A 25,270-nucleotide genomic window follows, 5' to 3' on the forward strand; every position below is an offset into this window, starting at 1 on the left:
TTCACTCTCTTTTCTCTATAATTATTCGGTATGGGAATAATCTAGGTTATTCCCGCTTAAATCTAGGACTTTCAAGTTGCTCAAATTTGTTAACACTGCAGCAAAAATAATGAAACACGTGAATTAATAATCAATTATAGATGCATCCCCGATTCATAAAGCTTATTCATGTGGCAGCAAATCCATAATAATGAATAAAGTGTACGTTTACATACTGATAAAAGATAAAAAGATAAAAGTTTACCTACGAAATGAACGATAAAACTCAAAACGTAAGTAAACTAAAACTTAATTATGTTGCCTATATTTATCAAAGATTTCTACTCTCAATCCTATGAGATATAGTGGAGTAGATGATTCGTTCCACTCCTAGTCCTTCCACATGCTGTGTTTTCTAGTCTAATTACTCTACTCTAAGTCTAATGAGAGATTTACGAATGATAACTAGACTACGATGCAACTACCCACAAGATGCAACTAGTCGACTTTTTAAACAACTATGGGAATACTACGTTGATTCTATGATAAGGAGTTAGAGGGGGATTGATTCCACCTTAGCTCAACTTAATCCATTATCCATTTAATCGTCAGAATCCGAATTAAACCGCGCTTGAGAACAATCTGGTTACTCCTAATCCCTAATTACACATGGCATTTCTACCAATTCATAACTAGCATGTGAACGATTACACCCATTCTCATGGTGAACTAATCATTTCTAGAGTGGAAAGAAAATTACGACGACTATACGATAATCGGAATCAAGCTTTCATCAAGGCTTCTCAACCCCCTCTAATGGAGGTTTAGTCGAGAATCATTACGCAATCATTCCCAATCAAATTCGAACAAGACATGATATAAAGATTGAAACTTTGCTTATTTAAATTCGATTCCAAACTACTCATGCAATAATTGAATTAAACTAATAATGACAAATAATTGAATCTAAGAATTGAACTAAATAAGTAAATGGAAAATGAAACTAGATTACCAAGAACACTATTTGATTAATCTAATGAATAATAAACAATGATTCAAATACTAAATTAATAATCTACTTGTTCTGAAGTAATTAATTAAACATGAAACTAGATCTAAAACAAGATATGAAAAACTAATTAATTAACTAATTGAAATTCTAAAACTAAGTTCTAAAACTAATTAATGGAGGCTAACTAATCTAGGTCTAACTATCTACCATTAACAAAGAGTCAAGCTCTTGTTTTTATACTTTCAGATCAAAAAATCGTGCATGGGCTTGGAACCATGTTTTGGGCCAGAGAATCAGGCCCAAAACCCAATTCTTTCAGTCCAAAAAGGCCTCTTCAGCTGCAGTTGGCTTCAACAGATTTTTCGTCTACTTATGCTCTTCTGATTGGGTCAAGGCTTAGACCACATGAAATCTCTTTCCGAGCCGGTCGTTTTGACATAAGGTAGGCCCAATTCCGAGGTCTGAGTCCAAAGATACGACGCCGGAGGTTCTCACGACTTTTTGTGTCAAGTTTACGCCTCAGCGTCGACTTTTCAGCTTTTGACCGGGCTTTAGAAAGGCTTTGTCTTCTTGAATCTTGACCTTTAATCACTGAACTCCTTAGCAACCGGCCTTTGCTCCTTTATCTCGCTAAAGTGGCACATTTCTGCACATAATGGACTTTGAAGCCTGAAATGCATAAAAACACGTAATCAGTATTAACTCTTAATTATTACTCACATAATTGGTCTAAAAGTATGATGGTTAAGGGGTTAAAACTACAGTTTTAGGCTCTTATCAAACCACCCCCAAACAGCATCTTGCTTGTCCTCAAGCAAAGATGAGAAATTAGAATAAGTGACCAAAAATGGAGTTCTATCTACTCGTTTACTGAAAGCGATTGCATTGACCATATGCAACAAGGCCTTAAACCACTAGGAATTCCCTAGTGGATGAGTTATAGCCTAGTGAGAGTTTTCCAGTGAAGGTACTCACAAACTTCATCTATACTACAACGACTAAGAAATAAAACTATTGTTTCCTTATTCATGCTCTAAATTAACTATACCTCTCACTAGCAATGCATATAGAGTAATCAAGTCGAAACCTAAGCTAATATATGCATAATAATCTTTGCATCTATCAATAAACATATATACAATGAGTAATACTATGAAATGCCTAGCAGGTTCGTTTTTAAAAACTCGGAATAACGTCCTTAAGTAGGTCCTCACACAAATGTCAAGACAACACTCTGATTTTTCCACTCAAGTTTCGCTACTCCAGTGTGCAGTGGGCACACTTTACCTTACAATCTCAATGACAACAAGGAAGCCGGAGTCGATCAAACACATCTGCCACTTACTATCACACTAACATATTCCTAATTGAGCTAGAGGTCTTTATAAGGTGTTACGAGGATTAGGAGATGGTTTAAGAAGGAAGGAAATGGATATTCAAAAAGGACAAGTCTGAGATAATAGAGTCTTCAGATTATGTAACTAGAGAAAACCTTGTTATTTACCTTTGCTTCTACACTTTGTTTCCATCCTTAGCCATATTTTTCTTTTTCTTTTCTTTGGCTTTTGACTCCCTTTTATTCTATTTTTGGATTTTTTTATTTATTTATATTTTTTTCCTTTTCTTTGGATGGAAACTTCTTTTCTTTATTTTCTGAAACAATTAACTAACTTTTGTTTACACAGGTTTTTCTCTTCTTCTATCTTCCTCATTCTATTCTCAGACTTATCTAAATTGGGTAGGTTAAATTTTTTATTTTGTTTTATTTTGTAACAGGGTAAAAGATTTGTGGTTTATGAAAGGCTAAAGAAAGGCTCAGAGGGGAGACTAGCGGAAAATAATTCATAGGTTTGAATTTCTGGCTATATCGATCCAAAGAGGGCCTAAATTCTCGCTTAGGATATGGCATAGTGATGAAGCAAGTGGACGTGTGATATCTCTATCCGGATTTTACTTCTCCCTTGTGTCATTTCTCAAATGTTTCGCTCATATAAGGCTTTAGGCTATATTCTCACAGGATTTGTAGAATAAGTACTCTAGCCTAGATTTGAAACTTATCGCTAACAATCATAGATACTCATGTAATATATTTATAGATAGATGCAAAGATTATTACCTACATATTAACCTAAGTTTCTAAAAATTATTTTAATGCAAAAGCTACGTGAGACTTCTAGATTATTAAGAGCATAGAGAAGGAAAACAATACCAATATTCCTAAGTATATAGCATGAACTTATTTATTTATATTTTTGAATTTTTGAAATTTTAACTAAAAAACAAGTGCATATTATACCTATCTATATCCTAACAGATGCCTTAATTACACGTGTTTCTATGCCCCCCCCCCCCAAACAAGAAGCATGTTTTGTTCTCAAAACAGTTAAATAAAGAGGGTAGAAAAAATACCATGGAAACGCGTGAAATTCTGGAACATCTGCAAAACAAGATTAAAACATACTAATATAAAAACTGACGCAACTCTATAAGAGTTCCACCCATTATGGGGTTAATCAAAAATCAATTTGCTTGGGACATAAGCAGACACTAACTAGAATTAAAACTTACCTTATCTCCCGCTTTATTCATCATCCTGCTCATCCTCTTCTTCTATAAAGAAGTGAGGTTCCTTCGCGTCCTGCCATGCCATGATAATTTGCTAGGCTTCCCGCCATTTATCATCTATTATTGCTAACCTATTAAAGCCACTTGGTCCGGACGGGTGTGTAGGGTGCAACCTCGATGAGGTTGTATCCTCCACCCTTGCCAAGTCATTGCACGGAAAGATCGAATAATACTATTGGTGGGTCGTATAGTGTCGGCCGTAATCCAATCCGTGAAAGCGTGTACAAAAACAGGGAAAGAAACATAGCATAATACGGGAAATTAGAACAGGCATAAGAAGGTATTTATGCCTCATGCTATGGGCTCGAGCTAAACTAGACATCAAGGTTAAGGAAGGTCATGGCACATACGCCCCGTGGCTAAAGCAAAGGAAGACGCTGCAAGTGGCATCATTCACGTAAGAAGAAAACGCGTCATTCCCTAAAATGTTTAGCATGATCCAAAACATAGCAGTTCCTATGTTCATGGACGGGGCTACCAAAGGCGACGTTATAGTCCCCTTGGTCCTCGATAATACGAAAATGCCTGCCCCCCCACGACTCATGCAAAAACTCATAAGTGTAGACATACATATTATCTACCCAATAGTACCATGGGTCTTGTATTTCAACGGGCACAGCAAGTCCAAGAACAAATGCTAGCAAGAACCTGGTAATTTCCATTGGTTCATCATCAATGTTGATGGAGAACACTTGTTCTCCATCTGGTCTCTCAAAGAAAATGCAGTTATCGTAAAAATAAGATGCTAGTGTTGGAGAATAAAGTTCAGCAGGTCTTACCATAAGCGGTTCCCAGCTTACGTATGTGATCGCCTCGCGAAACCAAGCACCATAAGTAGTGCTTTGGAACAAATCTTCAAAAGACTGTTCCAGTTGTATTGTAGGAGATGTCATCTCAAAACGATGCTCTGGAACAGCTGCAAATGATCAGGGAACAACCCGCAGAAAACTGGAAATTTTTGTGTTTACGGAGGTCGAGGCGCAGTGCGCTTCCACTTGAAGCTTGAGCGCTCGATGATTTTGAGTTCGGTGTTTTTGAGCGTGAGTCGCGCTCACCTTGGGCGCGGGTGCGCTCTATGCAAAATTTTTGACAAATGAGTAGGGCGCGAGTGCGCTCCTCTGGGGCGCAGGTGCGCTCCGAGGTGCTGATTCGTGAAAAATGAGACAAAACGTGGGAGTGAAAGGGGAGTGATGGAAGTTAGGTGTAGTGTGGGTTGTGAGTGTAGAATGAATGAAGTTTATATAGGTTTTAAGTTGCTAAAACGGATCGGAAAGTTGCTAAAAAATTTTACGGCAATTTCCGGAAATACTAAAATTTCCAAACCCGAAAACGGAAACAACTCATATTCTTGATTCTAAAACAACCCTAGTATCTTGTAGGTTGAATTTAGGATAGAATCTACCTATTTTATCGAGATTTCACCCTACCATGATATTTATTCATAAATATGCCTAATCGGCCATATTCGCACCCTGACTCCGAAATAACTTCTAAAAATGAGGGTCATATAAAAATCATGCTGGAATAGATAACACCACCCCCCAAACAATTTGGGAAGGTGGGATCAATATTAAACAACCACGCACAATGAAAATAACTGTATTATATTAAATTTTTCATTCGAAGTACATTTCACTACAAAATTCAAATTACGAAATTAAAACTTACATTAAAATAACTAACAATAATAAAACTACAAATAAAAATCATCAAGCTACACTATCCCTAAACACGTCGGTACTGGTAGCGGAGGGCACACGCTCAGGAGATGGCTCCTGAGCTCCCGATGGGCCACCGCCATTCATCTTTCGGCGACGACGCTCGTGTCTCGATGTTGTATCCTCAGAAGGAGAATCCCCGTGAGGTGGGAAGCGTGCAAGCATATTGGCCCGGAACTGACGCTGAGCTTCTAGCTCAGTCCTCATCTGTTCCCACCGCTCATCCTCTCACTGGGTACGGATCTCAAAGTTATGGTGGATAGTAGCCTGTCGAGTCTGGAGGTCTTCGCAGATAGTGTTGAGTGAACGCATGCCACAATAAATCACAGCCATGCGTTCTGCATCTGACCAACACCTCTCCAAGGCATCAGCATCAAAACAAGTCAAGTCCTCCTCATCCTCTGAGTTATTCTCATTTCCACCATCCTCCTCATCCTCTTCCCTATCCTTAGGCAATCTCCAAACTCGTTGGACACAATCCTTATAAATACGAGGATTTTGGTGTAGGGTGAGGTAAATCCTATCAGACGTCGGAGTTGCTCTCAACTTCAGCATGATCTTGGTTATCAAAACAGGGAGAGGTGCAATAGACTTCCCTACTCCCCTAATCATGTTAAGCAAAAACTCCAAGATACAGAACTCGTACTTCTGCTCCTGGAGTATCCATAGAATGTGGAGGCAGTTCAGACCGATGTCGCTGACCTTCTCCTTCCCTAGGACGTTTCGACCAATCCACTGAGCTACAGCCAACTGGTTGGTTCTGAGGGATGCCTGGCGAACACAATGCGAGCTCGCATTGTAGTTCCCTTCGGTAACTATCACGTTCATCAACGGCTCGACCCCATTATATTGGGACTCCTGTAATGTGGCATCCAGATGGATTCTAGGCGGAATGCCTAGAATCTCAGCCAACAACCCAGCAGTTACTTCCTTCCTCCTCTTCGCCACCTTAACAAAAATTCTACTCCCCTCCAACTCCCTTGTGTTGTAAAACCGTCGGACTAAGTCTTCGTGGTAAAAGGCTTTGGTCGAGTACCATAAGCTATTCCAGTCTCTACTAATCATTTCGTCACCGTAAAATGGCGCGAAGTGGTCGCCAGTAAATGCTTGCTCCGGCAAAATTTGACGTTGTTGAGCCATTGGAATTTGAACTGATTTGGGGTTTGTAGAAGGTGTAGGAAGCAATGAGGAACAACCTCACTGGAACAACAATGGTGGTGGTGCGGTGTTGGCGCGGTGGTGGATCAGCAGTTCAAATTTTTTTTTTTTTTTTTCGGTGGTTTTTGATGATTTAAATTGGTGGAGGTGGTGGTGGAAAGATTTTAGAGAAGATTGGAAGTTGATTTGAACTGTGGGCGTGGGTTAGTTTGGTTTTCTTTTTAATTTTATTTTTTAGGTTTGGGTTTGAAGCTTTGTGGTCGTTAATGGCGGTTTGGAAGTGAAGAACACGACTGTTGGTGCGAAGGTAAGGGGCGCAGGTGCGCTGCTGGTGCGCGTGGGTTGGGCCCAAGCCCAATTCGAATTTTTTGATTTTTCGCTCAACTTCAAACTAATATTGCCGCTTCGTTACCGGTCCGATTTTTGCGAATGAGATATGGAAATGATCAGGAGAGAATTTCCAATCCAATGATCCATAAAACACTCTCTTCCGACCGTGGATGACATATAAGATAGTGGAAAACGCCTCAACGTACGTGCATGACGTACATTATGCGAACGAATGAACTCTAAATTCATAGATTATGTCAACCCGAATCGAAATACAATTAAACGGCCTAAACAACTCTAATGGGACATAAAACATTCTAGGACGGAAACACGAACACCCCACCCCCAAACAAATTTTACAACGAGTTTAGAAAATTTGTTTTTAACTGATGGGTCTTTTAAAGTCGATTCGAGACTTCCTAGATTACTATGTTTATTATTTAATATATATATATATATATATATATATATATATATATATATATAACTTTTATAAGGAAAAACAATAAGCAATAAGGACATAATTCACCCCATAGAGAAACATGACTCAAAAATCCGAGAAAACATGCAAGAGTGGAAAACGTGAATTATGTTAAACGTGGACTTAGGATCCGGTACTTACAGCCACACACTCCATAGGGAGGGTCCGGTTACCTTAATGGTGGACTCACCAATATCTGGAAATGAAAGGAATGCACCAAACACAAAAATTGAGTTGTTTATAGTCAGATACTCGAGACTTTATCTAAACATATGTATGAACATGCAGTTTATCATATATCAACAATCGAAATAGTTGTGGATCATTCCATAAATAAATATCACAGAAAACATATCCAAACACAATCAAGCACCAAGATTTCCTATGACTTAAACCTAGTGAACTGAAAGCTTAAGTCGGATAGACCTATAACGTAACCTAGCATGCACCTTCTTTTTCATTTTTGAACGAGAGGGTGTCCTAGTGAATAAGTGTGGACAAGTGAATGGTTGTGGAAGATATGGTGGATATGGATAAGTTGTAGAAGGAAAGCATGTAAACAATGAGGATGTGGGTTTAGCACAAAACTCATTCATGGTGTAGGTAGGGGACTGTCTCAAGTCTGAAAATGAAGGTGTCAAATGGTTTGTCCTTCAAGTATTTGTTTACTAGGTGGATTTAAAAAATTATGAAGCAATGGGAGAAACAAAAGGATCGAGTGCAAACTCGAGATTCCTTTGAAAGGGTGGAAGGAGGGGAGTCGAGGTGGATGTTGTGCAAAGTAGTTCTTGATAGGGTGAATCATCACCTGCTCTAAGAAACTCCTCGAATTCCTCATCTAGATTGGTCATATCCACATTACTATGGTAGTCCTCTATATCTTTGAGAAAGTCATCTATCTCGTCCTCATCCATAATATGTGTATCGACTAGTGTAGGGATGAAAATGTTGGAGTCTGAACTTCCAAGGAAAGAAATTTAGGCATATGATTATCAGGGAACGTGTTGTTAAAATAATCTCGAGCGAAGCTCTCGATCATGCTAACTTCTCCATCCATAGACGAATCGGGTAAATGTGTCTTTGTTTTAAAAATATTTACTTCAACAGCAAGATGGCCAAAAGACATGGACATCGAACCATCGCGGCAATTAATGAGCGCATTGGCAGTTGCTAGGAAAGGACGCCCTAAGATGATCGGGACAGAGTCGTTAGCGACTTCTGTATCGAGGATGACAAAATCAGCCGGATAGTAGAAATCCTGAACTTTTACCAGCACATTTTCGACCACACCCTTAGGATACTTAATAAACCAATCAGCTAATTGCAACGTCATTTTAGTGGATTGCATCTCGTCTAGACCTATTTGTCTATACAAATAAAACGGAAGTAAGTTAACACTAGCCCCCAGGTCTAATAACGTTGTCGCCCGTGATAGGAATCTCCTAAGGTGCATTGACAAGATGGGGCGACCGTGGTCCTTGTACTTAACAATTCCATTATGTTTGGATAGAGTTGGGAATTGTTCGCGTTAAAAGGCGTCTTTTGGTATATTGGTCTTACGCCTAGTAGTACACAACTCCTTAAGAAACTTAGCATGGTGTGGTAGCTTTTTAATAGCTTCAAGGAAGGAAAGGTTTATAGTTAGATTCTTGAAAACGTCCCTAATCTCCTCATAATTTGTATCCCTAGTTAACATGGCTAATTTTTGTGGAAACGGTGGTTTCTCTCTATATTTAGCAATGGTATCACCTGGATGTTTAACCTTGGCTTCCTGTTTTTAGGTTGTGTTGTAAACGGTACCTCTACGTTGGTAGGCTCTTGAGGTTTCTATTTGGGTATCTAGTAAAATATAGGTGTAGGAACTCTTGGTGGGGTAACTATAGGCATAGTTACTTTGTTATCAACCACTCTTAATCCGAGAGTGGTGATGGCATTTAGCTCACCTACATTTTCATATTCATTACTAGTATTATTGGTTACCTCAAAGGCTGTGTTTGTTGTTTTAGGATTAGGTATTGCGTGACCTGGAAATACATATTTGTGTTGGGCTTTATCTTGGGCCAACTGTTGGCTTAAATTATTAACGGATTGTAGAAGCTATTGGTTAGATTGAGCCATGGTTTGGAAAAGTTTTTGGCTCACTTGTATGAAGGTGTCAAGACGATCCGGTTGTGTGGGTGTAGTAGTCACGGGTGGTGTGACTAGAACTATCTCGCGTAAATTATTTATGGGCGGATTTTGATAGTTATTATTTACCGGAATGATACCTCTATTAGCATTATAATTATTATAACTACCTTGACTTTGTGCTTGACCTTGTCGAGGTTGCACTTGGTTGTTATAATTATTATAATTACCCTGACCTTGTCCTTGTCGTGGTGGAGCTTGGATAAAACTGTGCGTTGGCCTAACATATTGATTATTGTACCCTGGAGGTGTGACGTGTTGGTTATTTCTCCAACCGAAGTTGGGATTTTGTCTCCAAGGGGGGTTAGGTTCACTATTAATGGAAGAAGCCTGTTCATAGGCTATAAGACAGTGGAAGTCGGGATGCTCAGGGCTCCAATAGAAACTACATGGATTTGAATTTACATTCATGAAGGGGATAGGCTTTTGTTGAACATAAATGGCCTCTACCTTTTTAGTGAGTGATTCGATTAGAGTTTTAAGCTCGGGATCGTGTTTAATTTCAAACATACCGGCGGCCTTAACTGTATTAGAAGAACTAGCGGAGCGGTGGATATCGCCACTACCCCCGGTTGTTATTTCGCTTTAGTTTGATCCTCTAAAAATTTATAAGCCTCCGAGGCTCCTTTACTTAAGAAACTACCCCATTCATTATGTCAAGGACTTCTTTATGGTGGTGTAGAAGTCCTTTGAAAAGGCACGAACTAATGTGTCTTTCGCTAGGTTATGATGTGGACACTCTATAAGGAGATCGGTGAAACGATTCCAAGCCTCGAAAATGATTCATGAGGATTTTGTCAAAAGAAATGAATCTTGGAAAGCATCTCATCCGTCTTTAGGGGTGGGTAAAATGTTCCATAAACAACTTAACAAGTTTAGCCCACGAGTCCACGAGAATTAGGCTTTGGGCAGTTAACCAAGACGCCTTTATCGGCTAAGGTGAAAGGGAATACCCTCGGTTTAATTTGTTCAAAGACCAACCGTAGGAAGGTGGAATGTTGTTATGACTTGTTCAATCCCGACGATGCCGATAAGGTTTTTCATGGTCTAAACCATGAAAAACGGGTAACAAATTAAAAATATTTGGGGGGATTCGAAAATCCCCCACTGGGTCTGCTAGAACGATGCAAGATTTGGGGCTATCGCTCAAGGCTTTGTAGAAGTCAGAGAGAGGAGTCTCTCCTTCTTCAGGCATTATATCAAGTGGTGTGTGTGAAATAGTAGCTAGAGGTGTAGTGGGTGGTATACTAGATAGACTTGTTTGTTGATGTTGTTGTGTAATTATGTTAGGTGTTTTTGTTCGACCAGACCTTAATCTCATACAAGGCTAAGACCAAACTTAGCTAAACACGTCAACACTCCAAACAATTATGATATACTAGTATAAACCTCTAACAGGAGATGTGAGGTGTGGAAGAAAGGAATACCTGATTGCGTCCTTGCTTCGCTTATGAATAGCGTCTTGTTTACGCGTGTTCAGTGTATATAACAAGTTAGAACACTGAAAAACTTGAAAAATCGACGTTCGAATCAAACTTGTGGAAATCCGCAAAAAAATTCAGCTCGGTGCGCTCACTTTGGGGAGCTGGTCGCTCAACAACTTCGAGTTCGAGTGTTTGTTGTTTCGAGCTCGGTCGCTTCGGTTTAAGCAGGTCGCTCAACTTCGATACTTTAAATAAGGTCGCTCTTTTTTGAAGCGCAGTGCCCCGTTTTTTTATATTTTGTTCGAGGAAGTTTAATGCTGAAAAAGACAACCACAGTTAGAATCGAACAAGGGTGAGTGGGTGAAATGGGACTTTAAGAAGAGTACCTATACTACGAAAACAATGCGAAAGTGAAACTAAGATGACAGTGACGCCATTTGATAAAAGATAAAAAGATAAAAGTTTACCTACGAAATGAACGATAAAACTCAAAACGTAAGTAAACTAAAACTTAATTATGTTGCCTATATTTATCAAAGATTTCTACTCTCAATCCTATGAGATATAGTGGAGTAGATGATTCGTTCCACTCCTAGTCCTTCCACATGCTGTGTTTTCTAGTCTAATTACTCTACTCTAAGTCTAATGAGAGATTTACGAATGATAACTAGACTACGATGCAACTACCCACAAGATGCAACTAGTCGACTTTTTAAACAACTATGGGAATACTACGTTGATTCTATGATATGGAGTTAGAGGGGGATTGATTCCACCTTAGCTCAACTTAATCCACTAACGGACGAATTTAATCGTCAGAATCGAATTGAAATCGTGAGAACAACTGTTACTCCTAATCCCTAATTACACATGGCATTTCTACCAATTCATAACTAGCATGTGAACGATTACACCCATTCTCATGGTGAACTAATCATTTCTAGAGTGGAAAGGAAATTATGACGACTTTACGATAATCGTAATCAAGCTTTCATCAAGGCTTCTCAACCCCCTCTAATGGAGGTTTAGCCGAGAATCATTACGCAATCATTCCCAATCAAATTCGAACAAGACATGATATAAAGATTGAAACTTTGCTTATTTAAATTCGATTCCAAACTACTCATGCAATAATTGAATTAAACTAATAATGACAAATAATTAAATCTAAGAATTAAACTAAATAAGTAAATGGAAAATGAAACTAGATTACCAAGAACACTATTTGATTAATCTAATGAATAATAAACAATGATTCAAATACTAAATTAATAATCTACTTGTTCTAAAGTAATTAATTAAACATGAAACTAGATCTAAAACAAGTATGAAAAACTAATTAATTAACTAATTGAAATTCTAAAACTAAGTTCTAAAACTAATTAATGGAGGCTAACTAATCTAGGTCTAACTATCTACCATTAACAAAGAGTCAAGCTCTTGTTTTTATACTTTCAGATCCAAAAATCGTGCATGGGCTTGGAGCCATGTTTTGGGCCAGAGAATCAGGCCCAAAACCAATTCTTCGATCAAAAAAGGCCTCTTCAGCTGCAGTTGGCTTCAACAGACTTTTTGTCCATTTCTGCTCCTCTGATTGGGTCAAGGCTTAGACCATTGGAAAGCTTTTTCCGAGCCGGTCGTTTTGACATAAGGTAGGCCCAATTCCGAGGTCTGAGTTCAAAGATACGGCCTTCAGAAGTTCTGCTGACTTTGTGTGCTGTTTCTGCCCGCGTCGACTTTTCAGCTTTTGACCGGGCTTTAGAAAGGCTTTGTCTTCTTGAATCTTGGCCTTTAATCACAGAACTCCTTAGCAACTGACCTTTGCTCCTTTATCTCGCTAAAGTGGCACATTTCTGCACATAATGGACTTTGAAGCCTGAAATGCATAAAAACACATAATCAGTATTAACTCTTAATTATTACTCACATAATTGGTCTAAAAGTATGATGGTTAAGGGGTTAAAACTACAGTTTTGGGCTTTTATCACATACCTTTGGCAAAGTCCGATAATGACCCTGCTAAATTATTATAATTAAGAATAAGAGTCTTAAGAAATTTAAGTTCACCAAGAAATCGTAACAGTGCCTTTGTCACTTTTGTTGGAATTGAAGTTGTAGTATTGCTCTTGTTGACGAAACGGTTATGTTCTAAATCCAAGACCTCCAGCTTTTTCAATTTGGACAATCTCTCAAGATCTACAAGTAGAGCATAGGGAAATAAAAATTAATTAGTTTGAAATGGTTGGAAGTCCAAGGGCTACGTCGTTTGTTAAGTGCAAAAATGAGGTGTCGTCAGTATCTACTTCAATTTCCCAATTAAGGGAATTGAATAATAAGTCTAGATGTTGCAGCTCTTCAAAAGGAGTATATAAGGATACATCTAGAAAATGATAGTCAATATCAAAGTAGTACACATCTTGAAGAAAGAGTTGGGTCACTCTACTAGTGTTATTGCTACACTTAACTCTTTCCCAAGTACAACAATCACTTGTTTTGTCATCACTACATATAAAGAGTTTCATTCGTTTACATGTTAGAAACATTCGGTTAAAAATTCGCAATACGTTAATAATACGTAGTATGTTTTATACGAGTATTAAATATTTTGAAATAAAAATTCGGATTTCAAAGATTCGGTACACTTAAAGAGAAATCATAATATATATTTGTCAATATAATTAAAATATTCTACTAATTTTACTAAACTTATTATAATTTTACTCTAACTATATATTATAATGTTCTACTTATAATTTTATTTATAACTATATATTACAAATATATAATTAGATTAAAGTATTCTACTTATTATAATGTTCCACTAATTTTACTCTAGTATAATTATAATATATATTTGTCAATATTTCTCTCTTTTCTATATTTACATCTCTTTTAGAATGTAGATTTGTAAATTGTATAGGAAAATAAGAATTAGAAGCAACACATTTATGTCTTTATGTTAGTTTACTCGATCATTTGATTTGCAAAAGATAAAATATATATATATATATATATATATATATATATATATATATATATATATATATATATATATATATATATATATATATATATATATATATCTTTCATAGATATACAAAAGCTTTTAAGTCATGGTCAATCCCATATATCTTTTTCCTTCTATTTTTTGTTTTTTATTTATGTTTTTTCATGCTACTCATCTTTACAAGAATTTGGTTTTCATTTTTTTTTATATTTTTTTTAAATGAAGTATTTTTTAAATAAATTTTTGAATAATTATGAAATTCTTGTTTTATATGTTTATAGTGAAAAAAAAACATGAATTATTCTGAATTATTGAAAGGTTCGGAATTATTAAACGTGTAGGCCTTCAAAAATTCGATTAGAGAATTATACGCGAATTATTCGGAGTATTGCTAGCAAGGTCGTCAATAGGCAACTAGGGAAAGTTGAGGTATCTTGACCTTTCGTCCACTCAAATTCCATTTTTAGCAGAATCCATTGGTGGCCTAACAAATTTGCGGCTGATTTTGGATTTATCAAACCAATAATAAATTCTCAACACTACCACCGCTACTCCCTGATCTACAAACTTTCCGCGGCTTCTCTGCTCTATTTTATCGTCCTCCTCCTCCCAAAGAAAGGAAACCGCGAGCCTCGCCCCCTCCCAGAAAAAGACAGCAAAACCCAGACTCCCACCGTCGTCATTTTCCAACTTCCTCACGTTACGCAAATCTTGTGAACCCCGCCCTTACTCTACTCCCGAAGACATTCCCTCTTACCGCTCCATATCCACTTGGGACGATCAATACACCTCTCCTCTTTCCCCCACTAACGATATGGATATCTGCAAACAGAAATTGTTTGACAGCGACTCCGACGGAGATGACGATGTCAGGGAGATCCTTGTCCCTGAAATAAATGTTTCTGCCAGAGCACCACCAACCAAAAGGCCGCAGACTTCCACATCTGCCGAGTCCGACCAAGTCGCCCAGCAGACCTCCGTTTCAGAAGATCCTGTGCCCATCACTTCCCAACCCCTTCAATCTGCAGTCCCTTCCCCGCACACTCGCCGCCCTGGCAAAGGACCTTGTCCCCATGTTGCTCCTGCTTCTGATTTGTCCCCTGTGGAAGAGTTTTGTCCCGTGTTCAAGGTACACGATTGCAGGCTAACCACCACTGACTCTGCCTTGGACAATGCGGCCATCGCCTCTTCTCTATTTTATAATGATCGTCTGCCTAAAGACAAAATGTATTCCGATAGGGGTTCGTTCGATCAGCATCGCACATCATTGTATACCAATTGGGAAAGGGTACGCACTCTCTTTTTTTTTTTTTTTTACATCTCGCCCTATGATTCTAGGTAAGCTTGGACATCTCTTTCATGGTTCGCGGCCTCCTCAGCGCCAAGAACAAAGTAGTATCCCTTGAGAAAGAACTCTGCGGCCCTAAAGGCTTAAGAAGCGCCTATGTCGAGCTTCAATCCTATCTGAAAGCCGCCAACCTTACAAAAATCCAGGCCCAAGACGAGCTTAGGTTCGTGGAGTCAACTCACCAGTATGATATGGACAAAGTCACTGAATGCCTGGTCAGACAGAGGGAAGAACTTCTTCAACAACACCAATGTGACTTGGATGCTCTTGCTCGATAACATCAAGAAGCCGTGGATACCCTTATGCAGAAACACCAAGCTGACTCCACTACCTTGCAACAACATCACCAAGCCGACATGGCAGCCTTGCGCGACCACTTTAAGCTGTTGGCCGATAAGTGAGTAGCCCAAAAAATTCAAGAAGAGCACGTGCGACTCACTCGAGAAGGGAGACTCCTCCCCGAAAGGCCCACCACCCCTGTGCTTGAAAGAACTGATGTCGCATCGGAGGCCGGACGACCCACTGATGCCATCCCCTACCACCCCAGTCAAGAGGACCCGTCCACTCAAGCAGCGGCTACCAATGACTCCGCAACTACGGCCGAAGACACTGATATCTGGACTCATGATAACCCCACATCCGAGCAGCTTTAGCACTTCTCTTTTGCATTTTGCTACATCTGAACTCTTGAACTCTTAATAGATTCACTCTTTTACTTTGTAAACACTTGATGTTTGTTTTGTTCCAAAGAATGCTTGTTTTTGCTTCATGTGTGTTGTTTCTTTAACTATGGATCCCAATGCTTGTTTAATTTGCACTGTACATACATACCCCGTCTCCTCATGTCTATATATCTTTCCTGAGATTTTGCTATATTGACTTAGATAGTTAGTATTCTCTCTCGGCCGTTCTCTTTCTGCTTAGCTACCTAGCCTGAAGTGGGCCATCTCCACGCACCGCGTGTAATCTATAACTCTAGTCCGCGACCACATAATTCAATTAGGACATCTCGCCTCGCCACCGGCTCCACTCCGGCCTTGTATCGACGAAGGGCTCATCCCCTCCGCTGACTTTTGCTACTACTGGGTTCAATGCCCCACATGTAGTTCAACTCTCTCATCCGCGAAGGGCTCATCCCACTTCGCGGATGAGGACAACTCCTCTTGTCCCCTGCTCAACAATGGGATTATGTCAACGAAGGGCTCATCCACCCCCCCCCCGTTGTCTCTCTCTCTCTATTTTGGGGCTCAATGCCCCATGTGTGATTTGTGTCACTCTGTGTGCGAAAGGCTCTTCCCACTCCGCGGTGTTATAAACACAGGAAGCCACTTGGGGCCTCTTACTTTGCCCCATGTATAATTCTGACCTCGTCTCAGTGAAGGACTCAACCCCTCCACTCTCTTTCTCACAATGTTTTCACATCTTGTCCCATGTTCATTATGGATATCTTCTATTGTTACTGCTAACAATCTCATCTCAAAAGTACCGTTGTATTATATATTTACATACAGCTACATATCCTTGCTCTGGATTTTCATTACATCTAAGTGTGAATTTTTTTGAACATTCTAACATTCCATGGTTTCTCTACTAACTTGCCTTCCTTGGTCTGCAATTTGTAGGCTCCCGCTCCTCCTACATCTACCACAGTATACGGCTATTTCCAGTTCGGCCCTAACTTCCCATCATTCTCTCTCTTTGTGCTAGGAGTCACTCGGCGGAGGACCTGCTCGCCTGTTTGGAATTGCCGCGGCTTGACCCTCTTGTTATATTGTCTCTGCAACCTTCTATGGTATTCTTCCAACTTGATGTGGGCTGTGTCCCTTCTTTCTTCCGCCAAATTCATACCCGCTGCTAATATTCTCCAATTTGAACCCTCCTCCGTTGCCTTTGTCCGCGTTGTTGCTACAACCATTTCTGAAGGTATCACGGCCTCCATATCGTAAGCCATAGAGAACGGGGTCTCCTGAGTGGAGGACCGAGGTGTAGTCCGATAGGCCCAGAGTACATGATTCAGCTCGTCTGCCCAAGCCCCTTTTTTATCTTCCAACTTCTTCTTCAGATTGTTCATAATAGTTTTGTTGGATGACTCCGCCTGTCCGTTACCCTCCGGGTTGTAAGGGGCCGAGAAACTCTGTTTCACCCAATACGCTTGCAAAAAGCCAGCCAATTTTGCTCTGGTGAACTGGGTCTCGTTGTCCGCTATGATGGCATATGGTAGTCCAAACCAGCAGATGATGTTCTCCCACAAGAACTTGATCACTTGTGTCTCCTTCACCTGTTGCAAAGGTACGGCCTTGATCCATTTTGTGAAATAATCAGTGGCTGCGAGCATGAATCTTCGCTTCCCGCTAGCCATGGGCAGCGGTCCCACTATATCCATTGCCCACATAGCAAAGGGCCATGGAGTGGAAACGTTGTGTAAAGGTTCCGCAGGGGCGAATATTAGTTGGGCAAATCTCTGACATTTGTCACATCTTTTAGCAAACTCCATTGCATCCCTCTTCATGTGAGCCGTAGTTCTCCCTGCAGAATGGCTCCCGCAATCTCCTTCATGCAATTCGGCCAACACCTCAGCTGCTAGCCGTGGGCTCAAGCATATTAACAGCGGTCCATTGAAGTTTTTCCGATACAACTCACCCTCGAGTAGAACATATCTCTGAGAAGTCTGCTGCCACCTTCTTCTCTCCTTCTTGTCGGCCACCTCTTTTCCCTCCAAAAAGTGTGTGATAGGATCCATCCAACTCCCCTCTTCCCCTGTGACCTGACATATTTCTATTGCATCATCCGTGCTTGGTCTTTCCAACCTTCTCACTTGAATTGTTCTTTCTTCTGACCCGGGGATTGCGGCGGCCACATAGGCTAGGGCATCGGCATGCCTATTCTCACCGCGACCCAAATGAATGAACCTAAGATTTGTGAAATAGGCAGACCATTTGTGCAACACCTCCAAATATCTCGCCATTCGGGGACATCATGTGGCGAACCCTCTATTCGCCTGGCATACGACTAAATTGAATCGAGATATTATCTTTGTCTCTCCACCCCCAAGTCCTCGGCCATTCTCAATCCCGCTATTCGCCTCATATTAGCCGTTCTTTGGATGCCGCGAATCCTAATTTCGTAGTTTGTTCTATTCTGTCATTATCGGGTGTAACCAACACAACCCCTATGCCGCTGCATGCACCCATAGCTGACCCATCGGCGAACACTCTCCATCAGTTCTTCTTATCCCAAAGGTCTAACAAGTCCGACTCTACCTCTCTCTCTGGTTCCATGACCATCTCTTCTCCCTATGTAGGATCCTCAGCGGGAAACTCTGCCAGAAATTCCGCTACCGCCTGTGCCTTTTCCACGGTCCTTACCTGATACTGTATTTCATACGAACTTTGTATCACCGCCTATTTCAACATTCGGCTAGATTTTTCTGTCCTCAAAGCTTGCTTTAGGGGCAGATTTGTCACCACCACCACTACATGTGCCTCAAAGTAGGGTCTCAGCTTCAAGGTTGAGAAAATCAATGCCAAGGCATACCTCTCGATCCTACTGTATCGGGTCTCTGTGTCCAACAAGGTCTTGCTCTGAAAATATACTGGTTTCTCAACCTTGTCTGCCTGGCGGACTAGTACTGAACTAACAGCATACTCTGTGGCCCCCAGATACAGATACAGTTTCTCCCCTTGCTCTGGCCGCGACAACAGAGGCACTTTGCCCAGATATATTTTCAACTCCTGAAATGCCTCCTCGCACTCCGCAGTCCATACAAAATCAGGTGTATTTCTTAACAATCTATACAGCGGCCGACACTTCTCGGATGACTTGGAGATGAATCTATTCAAAGCTGCAACCCTTCCGGCCAGCCGCTGTACTTCCTTAACATTCCGCAGTGATGGCATCTCTACCAAAGATCTTATCTGTTCAGGATTAGCTTCAATTCCCCACTTGGTAATGATATATCCCAGGAATTTTCCCGTTGTCACCCCGAATGTGCACTTCTCTGGGTTCAGCTTTAAGTTGTATCTTCTTAATATTCCAAACGTCTCTCTTAAACCTTCTATATGTTCCTCCTCTGACATACTCTTTTCTACCATGTCATCAATGTAAATCTCCATCCCCTTTCGGATCTTGCCTTCGAACATTTTCTCCCCTAGCCGCTAGAAGGTAGCTCCCGCATTCTTCAACCCAAACGGCATCCTTGTATAGCAATATGTACCCCCCTCCACCACAAAGGCCATATTCTCCTGATCTGGCTTATACATCGCTACCTGGTTGTACCCCATCGATGCATCTATAAAGGAAAATACTTTGAATCCTGCCGTCCTATCCACCAGCTCGTCTACTCGCGGCATCAGGTAACTATCCTTCGGACATTCAAGATTCACATCAGTGAAATCGATGCATATGCGAACCTTGCCATTCTTTTTCGATACCGCGACTATGTTAGACAACTAGTCGGTGAACTCCACTTCTCGGATTATCCCGACTCCTTTCAACCTCAGGACTTCTTCACGGATTCCCTCCGCATATTTAGGTCTGATGTCGCGTAACTTCTGCCTCACGGGTTTGGCGTTTTCATGTGTAATCGGTGACACGCAAACTCCGGATCTAACCCAATGACATCCTCTATTGTCCAAGCGAAAACATCTTTATTCTTGGATAAAAACTGTATCAACTTATCTTTCCATTCTTCTGGCAAACTAGATCCTACCATCGTGAACTTCTCCTCTTCCCCCTTCCCAATATTTACCATTTCAATTTCGTCAATCGTCTTCGGTCCCCCTGATGTCTCCATCTCCCCCTCCACCGAGGTGCACTGTAATTGTTATGCTCGCCTTTTTCTAGGATCAGAAGCTTCTCCCTCTGGTCCACGGATCAATCACTTCACGGTGCCCCGGTGACTATTCTTGGCTGCCACTTGGTCACCGTAGACCTCATACATGCCGGTAGGTGTTGGAAATCGTATCACTTGATAGTACGTGGATGGTACCGCCTTCATCTCATGGATCCATTGCCTCTCTAAAATCGCATTGTACTGCGAAACCGAATCTATCACCATGAATCGGGTGAAAACGGTCACCGGCCCTGTTGTCACTGGCAACAAAATCTCTCCCATGGGCTCAGTCATACTTCCATTGAATCCGTATAGATTGGTCCATGAAGGCCGCAGCTGCTTAGGATCTAGTCCCATCTCTTCCAACGCCCCTCTGAATAACAGATCCACTGCGCTTCCACAATCAATCAGCACCCTTTTTACCATGTAGTTCCCCATAGCTACTGTAATTACCAGGGCATCTTCATGCGGTGAGTCCACTGCAAGGAGATATGCGCTGCTGAATATGATTCTGTCATTCTCTGATGCCACTCCTGCATTCTGCCGCGGTCCATCCACCCTCTCACTGATTTTTTGGATGCTCGCCGTCCGTCTTATCTTGTCTTTATAAGCATTATGACTTAGGACTTCACTGCTGTAAATCACATTGATGGTTCCTAATATTCTTCCCTGCGGCGGCATGCGTCCCTCATTCTGCTCTCCTCTCACAAACTCTCTCATCCCTCCTCTCTCCACCATCCTATGGACCAGCCATTTCAAGGTGTAGCAGTCATTAGTCTCGTGATTCCGCACCTGATGATAATCGCAGAATGGTTTTTCCGGTATCTCTATTGGTGTACTCCGCGGTCCCTCGTACCCCGGAAAATTCTTGATTAATGGTAAGATCTCGCTCAATGGCTTATTCAGCGGTGTATGCTCTGTCTCTCTGTACGGTTTTCTCTCCCGATACTCTCTTCGGGCAACCTCCCGCGTTCCCGCTACCCGTGTGCGGTCTCCGCGGTATCCCCCGCCTTCTTTCCCGACAGTCTCCACCCTCCTAGGCTCCCTTTCCTTTTCCAATGACAACACTGCTTTTCCCGACTTTCTGGAATCCTTCTACATCGTATCCTCATACCTTATGTATTTCTCCACCCTTGGATAAAGTTCATGTAAGGTCGCAATCTCATTATTTGCCACAGATTGATGTAATCCTGTTCCCGGGTGCAACCCTCTCTTAAATGCTATCACCGCAGTCCGTTTATCCAGACTTTCAACTTTCAATGTCTATGCCTTGAATTGACATAAAAATTCTCTAACTGACTCCGCAGATCGTTGTCTCACATTGAATAGGGCCGCGATATCTACCACCCACCTCTTCTAGTGTATGAAGTGATCTATAAATGCTTGCTCCAACTCCTGGAAATTGGTTATGCTCCCCGCTGGTAACCTGCAATACCAATCTGACGCTCCTCCCTTCAGACTAGCCGGGAACATCATGCATCACAGACCATCATACCGCGCCTCCTGCCACAGAGGCATCTGTTGCCAAAAATGATGGATGTGGTCCGCCGGATCTCCCTTGCCATCATACATTTCGAATCTAGGCTGAGCAAACCGCTTCGGGACCTCTGATGCCCATATTTTATCTGCCAATGGGTTGCGGTTCAACCCAGCCACCACCTGACTGGCCGCTCCTCCTTGACTCTTCTCTTGTCGTCGGTTCGCTTCCCTATCGTTGTCTATCATCTCCTAGACTTGCTCCATAGTCAACCCTGCTATCGGGTTTTCCACCAGATCTGGTCCCACCATCTCTTCCTCAGCTCTCTCCCCTTCAGATCCCTCATTCCCTTCTTCCTCGATCTCATCCTCCGCCCTTTCTCTCTCCCTTCTCAGTTCTTCATTCTCTTCCCTTAGCCTCGCAATCTCCTATCTCATCAGCCTCGTTTCTTCTGTTTCCTGTTCCTCTCTTCGATCTCCTTCTCCGTCGATCACACCATCCGGTGCTAGATCCGGCGTTGTGTTCTCCACCTCCACCTTTTTAGGTCTACCTACTCTCCTCTTCGGTGCCATTCCTCTCTTCTTTTTGTCGTTCCCCACAGACAGCGCCAAATGTATGAGCACGAAACACCTCAATCTAACACCCTAGTTCTCTTCCTCTTTCTCTCCACTTTTTTTCCTTTCTTTTCTTCTCTTTTTTCTTTTTTTTTTCACTTTCTCTTCTCACACTGTTCCTTTTATATCTCCCCCTTTCTATTTGAGTCGTCCATCTGTCCTCCCATCTTACGGTCCGCTTCCCGTCCATACAGGTGCCACATCTGCAATCTAGGGTTCCGCGGTCACGATTCCGTGCTTCCCCTTTTTCTTCAGTATTTTGCATCCTATCACCTGCACTGCTGACCTAGTCATCCTCTCCACATTATGCCACTACACTATCGTCTTGAGTAGGCCAAGACTATTGTAAATGGCAAGGAGTGGGATGCAACAATAAAATTGGGAATGTAGTCAAGCTTGATCTCCAAAACCCATTCCCATCCTCTGATTACCTTGAAGTGATTGAGGTAAATTCTTCACTTCTTGAGTTGGAACATTTGAATTACTTGGACTTGAGTCATAATGATTTTACAGGAATCAAAATCCCAAAGTTTTTTGGATCGTTTAAGGAATTAAAATATTTGAACCTCTCTTCTGCCCAGTTTGGAGGAACTGTTCTTTATGATCTTGGAAATCTGTCAATGTTACATTCTCTAGATATATCTAGTAATTATAACACCATTTTAGACAGCCTCCATTGGGTTTCCAATCTATTTACTTTACAACATCTTGACCTCAGTCGTGTAAATCTTTCTAGCATGACATCCGGTTCACTTCCTAGTTCTCTCTCTTCTTTATCCAGTCTAATCTTATCACATTCGGTCAAAAATTCGCAATACGTTAATAATATGTAGTATGTTTTATACGAGTATTAAACATTATGAAATAAAAATTCGGATTTCAAAGATTTGGTACACTTAAAGATAAATTATAATATATATTTGTCAATATAATCAAAATGTTCAACTAATTTTACTCAACTTATTATAATTTTACTCTAACTATATATTATAATGTTCTACTTATAAATTTATTTATAACTATATATTATAATTAGAGTAAAATGTTCTACTTATAATGTTCTTTTTTTTGTAACTATATTATAATTAGAGTATAATGTTATACTTATAATGTTCTACTTATAACTATATATTACAAATATATAATTAGAGTAAAATGTTCTACTTATTATAATGTTCCACTAATTTTACTCTAGTATAATTATAATATATATTTGTTAATATTTCTCTCTTTTCTATATTTGCATCTCTTTTAGAATGTAGATTTGTAAATTATATAGGAAAATAAGAATTAAAAGCAACACATTTATGTCCTTATGTTAGTTTACTTGATCATTTGATTTGCAAAAAGAAAAAAAAAATGTCTTTCATAGATATACAAAAGCTTTTAAGTCATGGTCAATCCCATATATCTTTTTCCCTCTATTTTTTGTTTCTTATTTATGTTTTTTCATGCTACTCATCCTTACAAGAATTTGGTTTTCAATTTTTTTATATATTTTTTAAATGAAGTATTTTTTAAATAAATTTTTGAATAATTCGGAAATTCGTGTTTTATATGTTTAGAGTGAAAAAAAACGTGAATTATTCCGAATCATTGAAAATCTTATCACCAATTTCTTCCAGCTCCATCCTTCTACAAGCTTGAACGAAGTCGTTTGCTATCCATAGACAAATTAGCTCGTCTCTCTTTATATGATGATCTTTGGGAAATATGGTGCATTCAAATTTGATGGCAAATAGTTATAACTTATTTTCAAGGTAGGGAATATAGTTTTTTCTCCATGTTCTCCCAAGTCACATAACTTAATGTCCCTTACAGCTTCCCACTTTTCCTTTCTTTCATCGTGTAACAAACCTCCCAGTGCCTTCATAACAAAAGGCACACCGTCACACTTGCGGACAATCTCCAAGCCGATTTTTACTAGATTTGGAGTCTCATTATTTCCTGTATAAAATGCATGTTGTTTAAACAGAGACAAACAAAAACTTTTAGAGAGAGAATTTAGAAGTATTGTTGAGTTGATTGTACATGTGACAGAATCTGTTTTTACTGTTTGGTGCCTAAGAGAATCTACTATAGGTTGGAGGCGAGTGGTCACAATAATCGAACTTCCTTTCTCCCCACATAATAGTAGGCATTTCACTTTGTTCCAATCCTCGACATCCTCACTCCAGACATCATCCAGCACGAGGAGAAATTTCTTCCCTTTCAACAATTCTCTGAGGTGGTTTTGCATCGGATCTAGAGGCATAGGATCACAGGGTTAGTTGGTTAAAGACTCTGTGATCGGCTTTGTAAACCGTTTGACACCAAAATCATCAGAAACACAGACCCAAATTCTGGTTTTGAAATGATTTACTACCCTTTCATCTTTATAGACCAATTGAGCAAGTGTACTCTTTCCTATACCACCAATTCCAAGTATCGGACAAATGGAAAGACTGTTTTGATTGCTTAAGTTGTTTAACAATATCTCCACAATATTCTCTTTTTCATCGTCTCTTCCATAAATTATTGGTTCACTTAGCATGGATTCTATATTGATCCTAATGTCTGTAATAGCGACATTATAACATAGCATAGCGGCTCTTCTTTGATAACTAAATTATATAACAGGAAAATGTGAAAATGACTATTTCTTTTTCCCTCCATTTTACTGTCGACTGGCTTCTAACCATTGAAAGTTTTTCTGTATTGGAGTCTTGGATAGTGGACTCATGTCTAGGACGAGAAGATATTGTCCACTATCCAGCTAGTCTTTAGTCTTGTTAGCAATTTCAAATACGGGAATAATTTGAGTTTCATTCGTTTATATATTAAAAACATTCGGTCAACAAATCGGTAAAAAATTTGCAATACATTAATAATACATAGTATGTTTTATACGAGTATTAAACGTTTTGAAATAAAAATTTGGATTTCAAAAATTCGGTACACTTAAAGAGAAATTATAATATATATTTGTCAATATAATTAAAATGTTCCACAAATTTTACTAAACTTATTATAATTTTACTCTAACTATATATTATAATGTTCTACTTATAATTTTACTTATAATTATATATTATAATTA

At 40.0% G+C, this 25,270-nt stretch overlaps 1 protein-coding gene across 1 annotated transcript; it reads right to left on the reverse strand.

Annotated features, from left to right (window-relative positions):
* Positions 1-20,145: 20,145 nt before the first annotated feature.
* On the reverse strand, positions 20,146-20,838 carry LOC147517816 (uncharacterized). The gene has a single exon (XM_086593719.1). It carries the CDS (start codon positions 20,836-20,838, stop codon positions 20,146-20,148), a length of 693 nt encoding a protein of 230 aa, XP_086449845.1.
* Positions 20,839-25,270: the final 4,432 nt, after the last annotated feature.

Source organism: Coptis chinensis, chromosome 2, assembly GCF_015680905.1.
Source record: "Coptis chinensis isolate HL-2020 chromosome 2, ASM1568090v1, whole genome shotgun sequence".
In the NCBI taxonomy this organism is placed as follows: Eukaryota; Viridiplantae; Streptophyta; class Magnoliopsida; order Ranunculales; family Ranunculaceae; genus Coptis; species Coptis chinensis.

Coding starts and splice junctions, on each gene's coding strand:
- LOC147517816 (XM_086593719.1), bottom strand. CDS start 20,838: ATGGTGGAGAGAGGAGGGATGAGAGAGTTTGTGAGAGGAGAGCAGAAT.